At 49.9% G+C, this 17,038-nt stretch overlaps 1 protein-coding gene across 6 annotated transcripts in view; it reads right to left on the reverse strand.

Moving 5' to 3' along the window:
* si:dkey-237h12.3 (teneurin-3) overlaps nt 1-17,038 on the reverse strand; it is a 129,563-nt gene that overhangs the window by 33,769 nt on the left and 78,756 nt on the right. For 3 of the 6 annotated variants that reach the window (XM_035650606.2, XM_035650605.2, XM_035650611.2), the window contains 6 exons: nt 12,010-12,195; nt 9,357-9,377; nt 8,757-8,780; nt 6,990-7,136; nt 6,256-6,472; nt 1,715-1,834 (listed from right to left, as the gene is read on the reverse strand). In XM_035650606.2, the coding sequence (XP_035506499.1) occupies nt 1,715-1,834; nt 6,256-6,472; nt 6,990-7,136; nt 8,757-8,780; nt 9,357-9,377; nt 12,010-12,195 (715 nt within the window). The remainder of the gene's footprint in view (nt 1-1,714; nt 1,835-6,255; nt 6,473-6,989; nt 7,137-8,756; nt 8,781-9,356; nt 9,378-12,009; nt 12,196-17,038) is intronic. The other 3 variants (XM_035650610.2, XM_035650609.2, XM_035650607.2) reach the window with 2 other exon arrangements.

Raw genomic sequence — 17,038 nt, forward strand, 5'->3', positions numbered from 1 at the left:
GGGTTCTGGATTTTGCAGTTCACATATCAAGAACGAAGCAAACGAAGTTTGTCCGCCTCAGACGCGTTCACAACAGCAGGAACACTTCCCTGAGCCTTCAGGTGAGGGGTGGCGCGTGCGGGCTGGGGAGCCCCCTCGCCCGCCCACTTCTGGAGATTCTCCTGCTGTATTCGCTCAGGAAAATGCCCGGACTTCAGTGCGCGTCTGAAAGCAGCCCATGAGTAATTCTTCCCCACGGGACTTGGGACTCCTCAGCAAGGTTGTCACATTTCCGGATCTCAGCAATTAGGGGTGGTTGTGTAAAATATGTTAGTATTACCTATGAGATCGATGGCCAGAGTTTAAACGTATTACAATTGTGCCATTTAACTCTAAGTGCAAAGTAAATATTGAATTCAAGACTAAGCCTGAAAAGGCTTCATCCTTCTGAAGACAGAACTTTCCCCCCCTTCAAGTGTGTTCCCTCCGCAGAGCCTCCCTCTCCACATATTATTATCATTCACTGAGTCTAATTTATGACTCTCGCTCGACCAGGCATAGCGCAAGAAGACACTCACTGGTTGCATTTTGGTTTGGGGTCTCGAGTCTTGGCAGTTCTCTCTGGCGAAATGGTTTTAATTAGTACGGCATTACTCAGGGAAAAGTTACTGGTTTGGAAATGAAGGGCGAGTCTTTGAAGTGCGGCTCTATATATTCCGGCGAGCTCCACTACCCAGGGGGTAAAGCATCTGCGTGGTGACATTGCATGCATGCATCCGCATGCACGGAAAACACGCGCGCACACGCTTGCAGAGTTGAAGGCTCATGCACATCTCTCATACACGCACACACACGGACACATCCAAGCTGTGCAGCTGACCTAAAACAGCCTCCTTCTCCAGCGCTCTCCACTCTGGGCGGTGGGGAGCTCACAGCTGCAAGAGGCCCCCCCCCCCCCACCCTCTCTTTTAAAACACTGAGCCGATCTGTTGGCTAACCAAGTGTGATTATCCCCGACCATTTATCACGCTCCCTGTCAGAAGAGTCGCGGGGCAGAATATCTGAAGAAAATCAGCTAATCCTCCGATAGGTGGGGACCAATTCTCCGCCGCCCGCGCGGCCTCCACTCCGCGCCACCAGCACATAAACGTGACCTCTGCGTGTGTTGAATTTGAAAGGCGGGCCTGGTTCGCCCGTATCTGCCGAACGTCTCCAAAAATATAAAGCCCCTAGCCCCCAGAGAGTGACACCCCTTCCTGTAAAATATGTGACAGACGCTTGTCTTGTATGTATTTGCACTCCCATTATTAAGGACCTGTCGCCGGTAATAGCGGGAGAAGGTCAGACAGTAATCCCGTGTTTTACTACACCGCGGGCAGATTGATTCTACCCGCGCTGATTCAATGCATTTTAAACAGCCTGCTTCAAAATGGCCTCCGCCGCGCTGACATTTGCATGAGGGATGGTTCCGGGCCACAATGTGCGGCGGGTTTCGATTTATCTTGAGCGCCTTTTTGGATAACCGCCAGGACGACTCTCCCCGCGCTGTACGGCGTTTCCCATGCCAGTCCGGGGACGGCAGAGCACACCCCTGAGCATGCGTCGTTGCGAGGGCAAAGTGTGACGTCAAAAGGGCGGAGCTTCATCCACAGGCGCACGTTCATTTGGATCCTGCAAATCAGCCTTGGCGAGTGCGCGTGTGCGCGTGTGCGTGAGAGTAAAGAGACTCGCTTACATTCCATCCTGCCGCGTGACGGTGTAGCCGAACTCCGGGTAGTGCAGGAAAGACACGTTGACTCCGATCAGCGGCGTCCCGTCTCCCGTGAGGACCTGACCCCGGACGACTGACGCCAGGCTGCGTGGGCAAACAAACACAGGGAGAACAGGGGGCTGAGTGAACAAACAACGCCAGCCGGCGTCCGAGGCGCCAAGGCCGCAAAACAAGCGCCAGCTCCGTTCGCCGGCAGCAGGAGCGGCGAGGTATGATTCACTGACAGTCACGGGCACACACACACACACACACACACACACACACACACACACACACACACACACACACACGTCAGAGGCTGCTATTCACGGAGAATGCCACCTCTCTCGGAGCAACTCGCAGTGTCCGTGCATTGCTGCTGACAGCCCGTCTTTTTTTTTTTTTTTTGCAAAGATTTTTGCATAATCTCGCACATGTATTGCAGCATTTATATTCCTGGAGTACAGAAATGATTTTTCTCTCTCTATCTGTCTCTCACTTACACCCTGTTTCTATTTAAAAAAAGATCTATTGCTCTTTGGGCTTTTCAATTTGTGAGAGGAGCATAGACCCCCCCCCCCCAACAAAAAAAAACAGGAGGCATCAAAGCTAAGAATTTAAAACCTACAGCATATTATCTTGCCAACATGCAACACACACGCAGTTAAATAATCAGTCTGCTGAGCAAAGTCAACTTGGTAAATGACGTGTACAATGCACTCGGCAGTAGGCGACTCAAAGGAGGTGAAGGGGTGAAGCGCTCGCAGGGTCGCTGTCGGCCATGACCTCGCTGAATTCTGGAACTTCCCCCTTAAAAATGTATTTTGTCGGGGGCGGATGCCATCCAAAGCTTTTTCCTTCCTTCCGAAAGGAAGAGCCCCTTTGTCAGTGTCCCGCTCGAGTCGTGTGCTCGCTGGTGTGATGAATCTCCGCGGCGATGCCCGCGACGAAAGACAGTACATCAACAGGAAACCGCGGCGGGAACGAGCCCTTCAGCTCGGTCGCAGGTATCCCCGTGACGCGCGCCTGGGTTTTGCGGAAGAGCCAGGCGGCGTGACGCGTCGAGAGGCCCCCCGTGCAGGAATCCAGAACAACAACGTGCGACGCTGGAGGCAAACTCCCACAAAGAAATAAGACAAATAAAAAAAAAGAAGAAGGGCAATGCAACACCATGAAAAAGCATCGCCACGGCAGCTTGTGGGGGGAGAGGCGACTCATGAACAGCGTGGATGTGAGAGGAAAAAGGGCATTTTAACGGCTATGGGGGCCAAAGAGAAAGTCCTCTTTTTAGAAAAAGCAAACGTTATTTTTTGGTTGTTTTTTTGACCTTGTTTTGCACAACCTGCCTTATATGAACCCGCCTCCTACGACTGGTCAAAGAGCAGCGCCACCAGGGCTGTCGGGGCGGTTTGAGTACTTCACTTAAGGCATTTAGTCCAGCACGGGAGAGCATTACTCACACACCTTACCCAACCACCCACCCAGAGTTTTCACGCTGGCAAATAGATTTTGCTTCTGGTCAAAAGGCCCTCCACCTCCAGCACCCCCCGCCCCCTCCCCCTGGAAAAAACGGCGTTTTCCTTCGACGTGTTTGCTCCATGAATCACGGACACGGGAGGCTCGTACGTGATTAAAGCCTCAGGAATCTTCGGCCATTTGTCAACATGGCCGCCGGCCTTTTTCCGGGGCCGAATTCGCCCCAGAACTGATTATCCTTCCTCTGCAATTCTTCCAGGTCAGCCCCCTTTGTTTTAAAGTGAGTGCGGGAGACAGTGCGATATTTCCCCATCAACATTTAATCATTCCAAAGGCGAGAGAAAGATGTCTCGTTTCGCCGCTGTAGCTCCGGGTCATTGCGCGGATGGGACGAGGGCGATCAGCACCTTTAGCCTCTCTCGCTTCCCTCCCAGCTCCACGCGCGGCGCAAAAACCGCCTCCCGTCCTTTATTTACCGGCTCGGGGAACAAGGCCACTTAAGAGCCCCGGCGAGGGTTCACTCTTTCTTCCCCCCGCGTCTCTATTAATCTTTTTCTCGAGAGCCGGAGCCCCGGGAAAAAAAACTTCGAGTCACACCACCTGCCGAGACCCAAAGAAATGAATCATATAATTCGCGCATTCTTATCTGTCATTGTCTCACGCAGGCCGTGGAAAAAACACCATCTGAAAACCCAATGGGAGACTTGGTGCGGGGACATGCGATACGGCTGGGGGACCGGTGGTGGCGGCAGCAGGGGCCCCGGGGGGGGGGGGGGGGGGGGGGGGGGGGGGGGGGGGGGGGGGGGGGGGGTTGGCACAAAACCCACAACACATGTTTAATTCTCTGTGCTATCCGAGGCACAGGTTTACAGCCCAGCTCTGAAACCTGACCGCACGCTGAAACCTGCTCCCTTTGTCTAGGCTTACACAACGTCTTCGTAAAAAAGAAAGAAGAAGAAGAAAATAGAGGCAGACGAGTGACCTCTAAGTGTTTCCCATCCTAAACACCGTCAGACATCAGATACTCCACGACTCGGCACAACAGTCGCCGCCGCCGCCGTTGGAAGTCTTGATGCTCCGCTGGCATCCTTCCAGTGCCTCAAAAAATCTTTTTCATAATGTATACTCGTGCGAAGGCTGTCATACATTATTCACCTCATCCCCTCAAATGAACGTTTGAAAAATGTGGGCCCGAAAAAAAGATGTCACGGGTGTAATGTTTGTGCTGATGACGGCACAATGTTAATTTTGTCATATTTGGTGGCGTGCATGTTTGCAGAGCTATGGCACCGCCGTGTTTTGACAGTATAACTAACTTCTACAAGAAAATAAGAGAGCCAAATGAATATTTTTTTGGAGCAAGGGAGCTAATGCCACTGCCAGACATGAAATCGACAATAAGCTGAAGACAATGAGGACGAGGATTACTGAGAACCCGGCTTGGGTGGGGGGGGGGGTCGCCTCATTCTATATTTTCAGTAAAGCATGCTATTTACATAAGGATTACTTTAAACTATTGGAGGAAAAATATTCCCAAAGCCTTCTGCACACAGTTGGCAATCATTTTCCTCTCCATCCCTCACAGAACAAACTCCGCTCGTGGTGCTGAGCAAATGCGGGGGCCGGTGCACTTGGATGAGAGATGACAACGAAGTCTCTTTGGTTCGGACATCGATGCAGTTCGCAGGATAACGTCTCCTTTTTGCTTTCATATGACACATTTCAATTCACGTCTTTACCTCGAATAAAACGCCATGGAACTTGAATTCCTGGAGCAAGCTGTGGAGGAACGCGCCATCATGCTGCAAGGTGTCAAAAAAGAAGATTATACAAAATGGCAGTTTGGGGCGCATTGGGGCTGGTGCGTGGACGGCTGAGTCCATATTCAATTCTTGTAGTTTAAGTGTAGATGAAAAAAAGGTTCTTGCACCAGCCACATGGTTCCAAAGGATTGTGCTTGTCTCTTAATAAATCACTGGTGTGTTTTTGGGCACATTGTTTTTTTGCAATAAAGCAATCAGAGCGCCGTCTCCGACATTATTAGCGCTGACACACTGTGTCGCTTTAATTCAGACCAGGGTTTGTGATGATCGAAAGTTCTTTTTTATAGCAATGCTCCCCATTCCAAGAGTGAATTTGGTATTTAAGGCTGACGCTGGATGGGAATATATCAACTGTGTCGGTCTGAAACCAGCAAAGACACTTGCACTTGCAAGGATAGGGAACAGTCTGCGGCCGCGCTACTGTATGTGAGACTGTATTCAGGCCCTGTTAACTTTAGCATGTTGACATCTAGCCAGTACAATGCGTACCACGGCCGCATTGTTCCTTACATGCTTGCGTGCCGAGCTGTCAGCTAATTATCACCAAACACTATCACAGCAATGTCATTCACATTTGTCAGGGAACCTAATAAAGGTGTATTCTGTCATAAGGATGCAACGGTGACCGTTGACCGCCACATTCTGATCATGCAATCCTCGAGGTCCATCGTGAAAGGGTTTTTACCGCCAATCTGAGGCATTTTCAGAGATATCGCGTTAATGAGCCCCAAACCCCCCCCCCCGCCCCCGAAACTCTAATCAGGTCAGCCTCGAGTTCAAGCGAAAAGTTTGTGCCAGATGTAATTGCATTCCCTGTGGGCGTTCGCAAACGGTGAGGTCACAGTGATTTTTCGACCTTTGACATTTGACATTCCCCGTGTCCACGTCTAGCAAGTTCGAAGGGATTCCCTCAAGGTGTTGGTGAGATATTGCGTTCACAACAGCGGGACGGAGCGATAGCCTCCAGCTACGGCTGTCTCCGACGCATAGGCATGAGAATTTCATTTTTTTTTTTTTTGTTTTATGTGAAGAGCTTGCGGCAGTGACGCCAGCGTAAACACACGTGCAAGTGCAACTGCAAACACAAAGAGGAGCGAGATCGCTCGACGTCCCGGCGTGGCTGCACAAACACGGGCGCCTGGTCCCGACTGGTAATGAGACGATAAAACAGCCGACGTGATCCAAACAATTTGAAGAGCCGTCAGCGATATTCGGTGAGCCGCCTACCTGCTGTTGAACGGGTTCTCCCCGGGCGCCACGTGACTGCCGCTGGGGCCAATCAAAAAGCTGACGCGGTCATAGAAGCCCCTGGACGTGGGCTGGCCGGCGGCGCTCTGGCCCTGGCCCGCGGTGGCGGTGGGGTCAGGCGAGCCGCGACAGTAGGTCTGACCCTGGCAGGAGGTCTGAGCGCAGCAGTCTGGGTCCATGCAGTCGACGAGGCCGTCTGGAAGAACAGGAAGGGGCGGAGGAAAGAAGCTCTGTTGACCTGGATGCGTTAGGGTTTGACAAAAGGGAGTGAGGGGGAGACTCTCCGCTGCGGTGTTGAGCTTGCGGGTGACGTGCAAGTCTCAACTATTAGAAAAAGGGTGTCACCTAGTGTGAACCTCAGAAGCTCCGGGCTTGTTGATCAGGCTGAGGAGCAGTTCATTAGAAATCTAGCTCGCGGGATATTCATATATGGTCTCGAGCACCCGTTGTAATTGATCTCCTGTATATTTTAAAGCACAATTCTTTTCTTTCAACAGTTCTGCTCCGCCGCAACATTTGCATATTGTTTCCAGTGATGTTTTATGTATGATTGATTTGTTTTGTTTGTTTGCACTGTCGCTGAGGAGCCACATCAAAGCAAATTTGCTGTCTGGCACAATAAGTGTTACACACACGTCTTTCTTTCTTTCTTTTCTTTTTTTTCCTTCCAAGGCTAAAAGACTATTTGTACAAGGCTTCTCATTTATTCCTACCTCCCTCGTTATCCTTCCCATCCGAGCAGAGCGTCTCGGTCGCCACATCGCATCCCAGCCCTCTCCATCCTGACTGGCAGATGCAGTGCCACACATTCTGGTCCAGGACGCACCTTCCGTTGTTGTTGCACAGCCCGGGGCAGCCGTCTGTCAACACATCATGCACGTGTCAAACAGCCCGAGCAAATCAGAACACGGTGGCGAAAAGGAGCAGAAAAGGGTGGGGGGGGGTGGTGGGGGTTGGGGGTGAGAAGACGGGAGCAGAGGGTGGCATTTGAGAGTGGACGTGGGGTAGAGGAGGGACAAAAAATTGATAAGAGACAGCATCGAGTGAACATACAGTACGATACACCTCTGACAGGACTGGGGATGTGGAGGAGGGTGTGAGGAGATACGGTCGTTTCACATGAGTTTCAGGAGCATGTTCAGCTACACTGAAAAGTGAAATGCATGAGATTTAAGAAAAAAAAATATATGAAAAAACGGGGAAGACTTCTGTCCTTTACTAAATGGGCCAATGGCAGATAGCAAATATGCACGTCGGGTCGAATCCTCGTGGGAAGCTGCTTTTTCTGCTTAAATCAAAGTGTGATTTGAGAAATCACATGAGGAAATGATTCTTTTTGAGTTTGACTTGTTGAGTTGAGTTTTTTTTTTTTCTCTCCTTCTCCGTCTGAATCGAGATTCTCTGTGAATTCAAAGAGGCGGAGAATCGGTGGCTGTCTTGGAAGATTCTTTTCTCTTTCTTTGCCCGGGAAAGTAATGAAAGCGGGAAGAGCCCTTTGCGAATGTTAAAAACACTCATGTGAAGTAACAGCAACATCAAAGGGGGAAAAAGGGAAGTGTACAGTATAATGTATATAGGAGAAGAAGTGTGGGAAGAAGGAGGGAGGACCAACAGTCTCTACGTTTACAGGAGACAGAGCACTTGCCGCCAGATCGCATTCCTGCCGGTGGAGGGGGTGAAGAAAAGAAATGAAATAAAAATGACTGAACCACAACCGGTCCGGGCCGTTTAATCCGGCAGACACATTGAATTAAGACAAGGGGGGGGGGGGGGTGGGGGGGGGGGGCGTGGAATCTGGTTAGGACGGACAGGAGGTGATTAGGACGGACAGGATATGAGGGGACATATTGGTGGGGGGTGGGGTGGGGGGGAGGTGATGGGCCCGTGGAGTCGGGTTAGGACGGACAGGAGATGAGGGGACATATTGGTGGGGGGTGGGGGGTGATGGGCCCGTGGAATCTGGTTAGGACGGACAAGAGATGAGGGGACATATTGGTGGGGGGTGGGGTGGGGGGGGAGGTGATGGGCCCGTGGAGTCGGGTTAGGACGGACAGGAGATGAGGGGACATATTGGCGGGGGGGGGGGCTGATGGGCCCGTGGAGTCGGGTTAGGACAGACAGAAGATGAGGGGACATATTGGTGGTGGTGGGGGGGGGGGGGGGGGGGGGGGGGGGGGGGGTGATGGGCCCGTGGAGTCGGGTTTGGCGGACAGGATATGAGGGGACATATTGGTGGGGGAGGGGGGGGGGTGATGGGCCCGTGGAGTCGGGTTAGGACGGACAGGATATGAGGGGACATATTGGTGGGGGGGGGGGGGGGGGGAGCAGGATCACAGCAGAAACATCATGATCGACTCGGACATAGAACAGGTGTATAAACGCCGTGCTAGGAAAGACAACGAAAAGGGAGGGATTGTTCGTGACAATCTCCCTGGGAGGGGGGTGGGGGGGGGGGGGGTGGTGGTAGTGGTTCAATTTACCTTTATATCCTATCTTGACTGCTCCTATTACACGGCCGAAAGGAAAGGGGGAAACATTTGGAAAAAAGAAAATTACTTATCTCCCGTGTTGGCAAAAAAAAAAAAAAAAAAGAGAGAGAGAGAGAGAGAGCTAAGACTGACAAACACATCGACTTCTTGTAACTTTCAGGGAGCACAAAATGTTTTTTTTTTAAATAAAACGGGTGCTGACATGTTGTTGATGTACCTGCCAACTTTTGTTTGTATATTTGGAGAAAAAAAAAGGATAAGGATAAGGAGATAACCGTTGCCTTTGCTGCGTTTTTTTTAGTTTCTGCCCTAATTTCAATCTCTCAACATCGCGCGCGCGTGTGTGTGCAAATCACAGACGTCGTGGTGGTTGAGCTGAATAGCAAATACTAAGCGTGAGTGACAGGATATGACTGATATCACTGACAGCGAGGAAAATTGCTTTTGTATTTTTTGTACATTTCAAAAAAAATTAAATCAAATAAAGGTTCTGCTGGATCGCGGAGAGAGAGAAAAAAAAAAAGAAGCATCCTGCACGAAAAGTATCAATCTCAAGCAAAGTGAAAAGTGTTTTTTTCTTTTTTCCTTTACCTGATACTCTGGAATCCAGGGCTATACATGTAAGCCATGAGGGGAGTTGGAGAGAGAGACAGACAGGCAGGCAGGCAGGCAGGCAGACAGGAAGACAGGAAGACAGACAGAGAGTTAGGCCAAGAAAAACAAAACAGGGAAATACAAGTGGAAAAATTGATTAGAGAAAAAGAGAGAGAGACACAAAGGAAGCTGCAGATTTAAAAGATTCATAGTTGAGGGGGGGGGGGGGATTAACCGTAAGACGAACTTAAGAGCGCCGATGTGATTAATCAGAATAACAGATCATCATCTTTATTTATTTATTTTTCCCCTCTGTCAAAGATTGCGGTTCTTCTCCGCAGGAGGCGGCGCGAGTGAATTCGGGCTCTGGAGCTCGGTAAAAATATTCACTGTCAACACTCCCCATCCGCGACAGGCTGCCGCGAGGGGGGAAACCGCGCTGTTGCTCTCTGTGCGCGGGCGTTGAGACACTCTTTCGCCTTTCGGGCCTTTCATCTGGGCGGGTTTTCCCCCCAAACCCCCCCCCCAACTTCACCGTCTGTCTGCTCGTGAGGAGGTCTGTGGCCTCGCCCTCGCTCTAACGCAAACGCATCACGAAGCAGGATACTACAAAGTTCTTTTTGTTGTTGTTGTTGTTGTCGTCGTTGTTTCCCCCCCCACCCCCCCCCCCCCCCCCCCCCCCCCCCCCCCCCCCCCCCCCCCCCCCCCCCCCCCCCCCCCCCCCACACACACACACCTTAGTGGTAAACCGCGGCGCTGTGAGAGCACTGACAATGGGTCGAGACTCCCATATATGAAACAGGATCTCGATGCGCGTGACAAAAGAGTGGCCGAGGAAGTCCTCTATTCAAGCGTCGGCCGTGTAATGTGCTTAAAAAAGGGCGCTTTGTGCAAATGGCAGTTATTCAGGTTTGTTTTTGGAAAAGACAAAATAAGCTTAGTTACTCTTCCGACGGGAGCCGTGAGGAGGAGAGGACCGAGGGAGAGTGGACGGCCAACGGTCGGCACGGAGGAGGGAGAGGGATTAACACCATCCTCCGTCAACTCCCTTACTCCCAATCTCCTCTCCGCCCCCTCCTCCACAACGCAGGAGAGGGACCTGCGTTGTGGAGGAGGGGGCGGGGGGGGGGGGGGGGGGGGGGGGGGGGCGGGGGGGGGGGGGCGGGCGACTGATGAGAGAACTTGCAAGTGCGTAATTGGGGTTCAGCAGTTTGGAGAGCGAGATCTGCCGGCTCCTCGGAGGATAGGTCGTCATTGAGAGGGTCTGGCGATGACACTTGGGGGGATGCTGTTGGACGCGGCGTGTCAGGGTTTAACTGCAGGACCTTTGACAGCGGGCGAGGTGTTGAGGAGGTTCGGGGTCAAAGGTCGCCGGGGAAGTGACATCTCAGGACTCATTAATCTCATTAATGCCGGGTGAAGCACTGCCATTTCACAAAAATGATATTCCAAAGGGGCCTCGCCGTGGCTTTTGTCGGCTCCCTACACACCTGCCCTTGACTCGCTAATGCGGGGGCCTCACTTCAGCAGTCTAAAGGGTTGAATATCTAAATGGATGATGGGAAAATTACAAAGTTGATGCGAGGTGTTCGCAAAAAGGATGGGGGAAAAGGAGCGCAGGAAACCGAAGGCCAGCCGGCGGAAACAACCGAAGGATATAGATCACGCTTTGGCTCTTTTCAGCGGAATAGATGACCTGCCCGAATTATCCTCAGATGTAATTAGCAGCATTTTAAAATGAAATACATTTCCATTTAGATTTTCTCTGTAGAGAAAATTGAATAGGGGTTTTAAGAATTCAAACATTTACATAAGGCAACATTTTCCAGGGCCGGGGAGCTTTTGCTTGCAGTAGTCAAAAACCAAACAAAACTGGACTGTTAATATATAACTTATATTCAGCACGCTTAGTGATGGAAGAATTCAATTCAAAGACAACAGCATTCAAAAATATTTTACAAGTCCTTGATACAGCATTTTATTTAAGTATAAGTAAAGTATTACCAGTAATGTTTACATCCTAAAGTACAATGGCCCCCATACGAGTTATATCTTTATAGATTAGATGTACAGTAAATAAACATATGAACAAGATGTTATTGTTGCATCTGCTTCGGGTGGAGTTCATGTTTATCTTTTAGTTTGATGTATGAATATGCAACATAATGTGTGGAAACGGTACGGTGAACACATTAGCTGCGCTGAAATCTGAGTTGAAGTGTGAAGTAACTGAAGACTGAAATATTCAAAAGTACAGTAATCGAGTAAATGTTCTCAGACATTTTCCTGCAGCTGATCAATATTCAGAAAGACAAAAAACATGGGGTTGACGGGAGTGGACTGATTTTAGTTTTACGGTAATCAAACCTCAGCTCCACAAAATACCCATCATGCACAAAAGTACACGCTTGGAGCCGACACGCAGCGGCAGAACCGTGTCATGATCCGTGTCTTTCCGATAGCTGCTTGACGCTGCTTTCCCAAAAAAATACACTGACACTCACACATCAAAGTTGCCATTTTAGGCCCGTCCATACATGAACTTCCTGTCCTCTGTGCCCTGCTGTCAAAGTGTGAGTGCGTGCGTGCGTGCGTGTGTGCGTGCGTGTGTGTGTGTGTGCGATGCCGTGTACGTGTCACCGCGGCTCACCGATGGTGCAGTGTTCGCCCGTCCAGCCCTGGTGGCAGTCACACTTGCCCTCTCGGCAGACTCCGTGGTCGATGCAGCGTGGGTGACAGTCCCTCTGCTCACATTCTGGTCCCGTCCAGCCCTCCTCGCAGTGACACATGCCGCTGATGCATGAGCCGCGGGGACCACAGTCCACCACACACACCTCTGTCGCGTGGAAAAAAAGAAGAAGAAGAAGAAATAAAAAAGAGAGGAGACATTCTGTTTTGTGAAAAGCCCCCCTCCCCCCCCCCCCTGAACTGGGATATTTTAGTATTTTGCAGAGGAGAAAAAAAACGCTCTGAGACGTGTTGGTTACCTCGACAACTACTATTTATGATGGCATTTCATCAAAAGAGGCCAAAAACTGCAGAGATCTATTAAAGGAGAGGCATAATCTCGCACGGAACATGCCGTGCCTTTGCTGCCGTCTCTTGCTTTACGCATTCTAATGGATTTGTCTTGTACACAATTCTCTTCTTTTTTTTTTTCTTTCAGAAAAATGAATAAGCGTCAGACTGCGAGGCGGCCCCGACACACGGACTGTCACGGCGTCAAAGGCGGAGATGAAACGGTTCTTCCAATCAACTTTTCATTCGGCCGCCATTTTTGCCAAAAACGCAGAGTGAATAGTTGACGGGTTACACAGCGTTATTGCTTTCACGGGTTCAGACAATAAGCGGATGCCTTAAATTCTCAGCGCTCGACACTCAATGTGTAAATGATCTCCTCTGTGACACGGCCCGCAGCGGCCGCGTGCCCTCGGAGTGCGATAAAAAATAAAAAATAATAAAATAAACCAGTTGAAAAGGGAGCGAGCGTTCAAATTTCACATTGAGGAAATGAAACTTTGAGCGGAGCATCAGAAGAGATAAACGGTCACGTCGACGCGTGTCCCCGTGAAGGCAGGCGGATCGTATCTGCATCTCATCTCCTCGGCAACAAACGGGACCAATCAGTGCAAGAACCGCGCTTTAGCATCTGAAATGAACCCAGAGGTATCGCACCGAATGTGACCGCACCCTGTGAGTAAGTATAATTTCCACGGAATAATAGAGGGGGGGGGGGGGGGCTTTTTTTCTTCTTTTTGTTCTTTGCGCATGCACGAGCACGCAGCCACTTTCTCTGTCTCGCAGCCACTTTCTCTCTCGCAGCCACTTCGGCTAATCTTTTTTCCGAGTAATGCCGCCGAGCGCGGGAAGCTGTAAAGATGAGACAAAAACCTGTCGCCGCTCAACAAAAAAGTCCGCAATTCGCGGCGCGGGCACAATGAAGCACCGCAATTAGCGGGAGAACCCGTGGAAACAAGCAATTTTCAGGTTTGACATGTTTCTGACAAAAAAAAAAAAAGAAAAAAGAAAAAATCTTTTTTACACGGGTTTCCCGAGCAGGCCGAGGAGAGTTGTGGTTCCACACGGGAGGGTTTTTTTTTTTTTTTTGTCTTTTTCTTTCCTCAAGTACAGGAGCATCTGTGAATCTGTGTCATCTTCAGAGAAAAGTCAAAAAATTCAAATGAACTCAAACCACAGGGGGGGGGGGGGGGCAGATCAGTCTGGCGCCAGGCTACGACTGCCGCTCGACGAGCCGCGGCTGCTCTTGTGTGAGACTGAGGAAAAAGTTCATTCACCGGAGCCGAGGGCTTCCATCAAAGCCTCTGAGCGGCGGCGGCGGCGGCGCCATGGAGCCTTTTTTCCGACGTGACAATGGCGGCAAAGAGGAGAGCAGCTCAAGTATGCCCTCAAATTTTAAGTGACTAGATGCTCCAGGACGATCGCGGCGCCCCTTCGCTGAAAAGTTTGTCACTCTTTGACAAACTTGGCGCGGCCGGCGGGGGGGGGGGGGGGCACGTTACGAGTCGTGGATGAAATATCGACAGATTTTTATTCACGCGTTTTTGATTTCTTTCTTTTAAGCCGCCGCCCCACCGCTGCTCTGGCCACACTCGTCCGCCTCATCCGGGCTCGTTGAGCTCGTCCGTTTCCATCTCTGGCGGGTAGAGTTTTTCCCACTTCGATTGAGAGACCTTGGATGGTTGTGATTAAGTCGAGCCGACACTGTAGAATATTAAGCGCGCCTCTGGAGGGTGGTCATTAGATTCCAAAGGGATACCTCCTTCCCATAGAATCTATGCAATCAATTTTTCATTAGTGCAAAAGTGTTTATCTGCCTTTAACATGCCGCCGACTCGCGCCCGATAGGGGTTGTGGGCGGTCGATCCGTGCTCGGGCGCTTGTTAATTAAAGTTTATTTAATTGAGGGAGAGCCGCAGCATTAATTAAGAAGGAACACCTCCACGCGCCCAGGTGTGTGAGTAAACCACCAATAACTTCAAGGCCGGACCCGTCAGTCCTGCCAATCGACAGGGCCGAGACGTCTCGCTGAGTGAGAGGCCCGTGCCTGGAATTTTCGAGAGCTTGAACTGAATAATAACTTTAAAAAAAAAAATGTAAAAAAGAAGAAGAAAAAACAGAAAAAGAAAAAAATTGTTCACCGCAAACCATCATTCTCGGGCCGCGCGCTGCTTTAAAAAGGTCGGCGCGCGCATCCGTCACGTCAGAAAGTGGCGCCCAGCCTCCTTGCGCTTTAATTTCTCCAATTGAATTTCAGCCAAGAGGAATTTATCCGACGGCACTTTGAAACAGAAACCGCAGCTCCAGCTATTTCAAGTGTTTCCACCCGGTTTCGGCCACGGTTTTTGTCTTTTCTCCCCCCCCCCCCCCCCCCCCCCCCCCCCCCTGGGCTCCACACAGAGAATGACTCTGTTCTGCTGGGGGGGGGGAGGACACACGCCGCATTAATTACCTGAGCCTCAGCCGCGGACGACAGATGGGGAGGGGCCGGCCCCTGAACTAACATGTCATCTACCTGTGTCGGGAGGCAAAACCGCCGGCATACGAAGCAGGCGACGGAGGGGGCGAGCAGCCGGGAACACAGGACCCGTCTCCCTCGTCTTCTCCAACGGATACAGAAGATTTCAAAAAAAAAAAAAAAAGATGAATAAAAAAGGCTATGAACAGACCTCTATTTTGGAACTTGCGTTGAATTTTTTAAAATAGAACACACGCCGGGTCACACGAGTGGAGCTAGAGGCTCTGCAGTTGACATGCTCTCTGCTTCAAATCCGACACATGCCACAAGTGTTGATTGCTCAGCTCATCGCGGGCGCGATCGCACCGCGCGGTTCGACTCATTTGGTCTCAAACGTAACGGAGCTTTTGCGGTTCTCTGTCCGTTTCGGGTTCGAGCGGCACGCGTATAAATCAAAAATGGGTCACGCAACCTGCCACGTGGGACTCGCCAAGTTGCCCCGATAATGGACGACAGCTCGTTTCACCCAGACGTTTGTTTTTCTAATTTGAGCATCCTGCAGTAAAGACGAACACAAAGTGCCCCGGACTGGACGTGACGCGTCCAGACTGAGCTCTGCCTTTGTTTGGCTCCACGGCACTTTCCACGCACGAGTGACTCCTGGCTATCAGGCGTCAACATCTGTCTCCTCACGGCCCTGAAAGCCTCCGTCTTTTATTACCCCGCGCGCCGGAGCAGCCGGAAGTCGGGTATTGTTTTTCGCCCCCTGTCCGCGTCTGTGTGTGTGTGTGTGTGTGTGTGTGCGTGTGTGTTTACAAAATAACTCAACAACGCTTTGGACGGATTTTCTTCCAGACTTGGTGGGAATATTACTTGGGAGGGTTTCGCTGGTTGGTCAAGCGTTAAAGGTCAACAGCAACATGGTTCCGAAAAAACCCCCCAGATTTTCCAAGACGTCTGCACAAATAACAGGCTTCATGTTCATCAGAAAATGATTCCCCGTCATATGACGTCGTGGAGGAGTTACAATGAAAAGATAATGTCATGCATAGTTCAAAAATGATTTTTTTTCTCCTTCTGTATCCTATGGGGACGATAGACACGACCTTGAGCTTGAATAGATGATTTATTTATATATTTATGATCATATGGTAGGAACGTTGTCATCATGATGTCACAGGTCATATTACGTAATAATGCATAAGATTACTACCAACCAGATTTGAGAACTAAATCCTACTGCTTATTTAGATTAACCAATCGTTCCTCTCATCACATGGTATAAACGGTGACGTCCCTTTGAAATGGAATTATTCGAATATTTTTTTTTCCCGCTTCGGTTTTTGTCTTTTTATTGTCAGTTACTCAAAGAAAGTTGTGGGCGGATTTGCATGAGGGTGTTATCAACGAAACTGGTCTCGGACATGGTAACAGGCGATTACATTTTGGGATGGATCCAGATCCGGATTTGGATCCTGGAATTTTTCTGAAGGTGAAACAGCGTATATAGATATACAGGCGGGGGACGGCTCAGCCTTGGGGGAGGTCTACACTCGGTGAGAATCTTTTCTTTTTGGACTTTGTTTCCTTCCGTCAGTTCGCATGACTTCTTTTCTCCGGCCTGCAAAATAACTTGAGACCTTTTGAGGCATGCTGGTGCGTTTGTCGGATATTTGATGTCGTCGTTCTCATCGGGAAAAGTCGAATCAAACGCTTAAAAAAAAAAAGTTCTAAGTGCGCTCGCTTTCTAGTCATCGTACCTTATATTGTATTAGTTAAAAAATACATAACTGTCTCCCATCACTGCGCCGCATCGCATCAAAGTGAAACTTCCCTGGGTGTGATGTAACGGACATGTAACCGGGAGCTTGTAAGACACAGTGATTGACAGGAGCGTAACACGCAGTATACAGAGCTCATTAGATGAAGAACTTCAGTCAGTCAGGCTCTTTCATTCATCCTCTCTGGTGTGTTCCCACAATATGAATCTGTTAATATGTTTTTCCTTCCCGAGCAAGCTGAAAGAATACTAATTTGACTCTATTATTCAGAGAGTTGCGTTCCAAAGTGTGACGGACCAATTTGGGAAAAGAAAAAGTTGTGTAATATTCACAGAATAATGTTTCAAAAACTAATATATCACATAATGTGAGTTTTCTTTTTCCGTGTGGAGACAAACATTTTAGTGTCAATAAAAACCTAT

The sequence above is a fragment of the Scophthalmus maximus genome, chromosome 9 (assembly GCF_022379125.1).
Source record: "Scophthalmus maximus strain ysfricsl-2021 chromosome 9, ASM2237912v1, whole genome shotgun sequence".
Lineage (NCBI taxonomy): Eukaryota > Metazoa > Chordata > Actinopteri > Pleuronectiformes > Scophthalmidae > Scophthalmus > Scophthalmus maximus.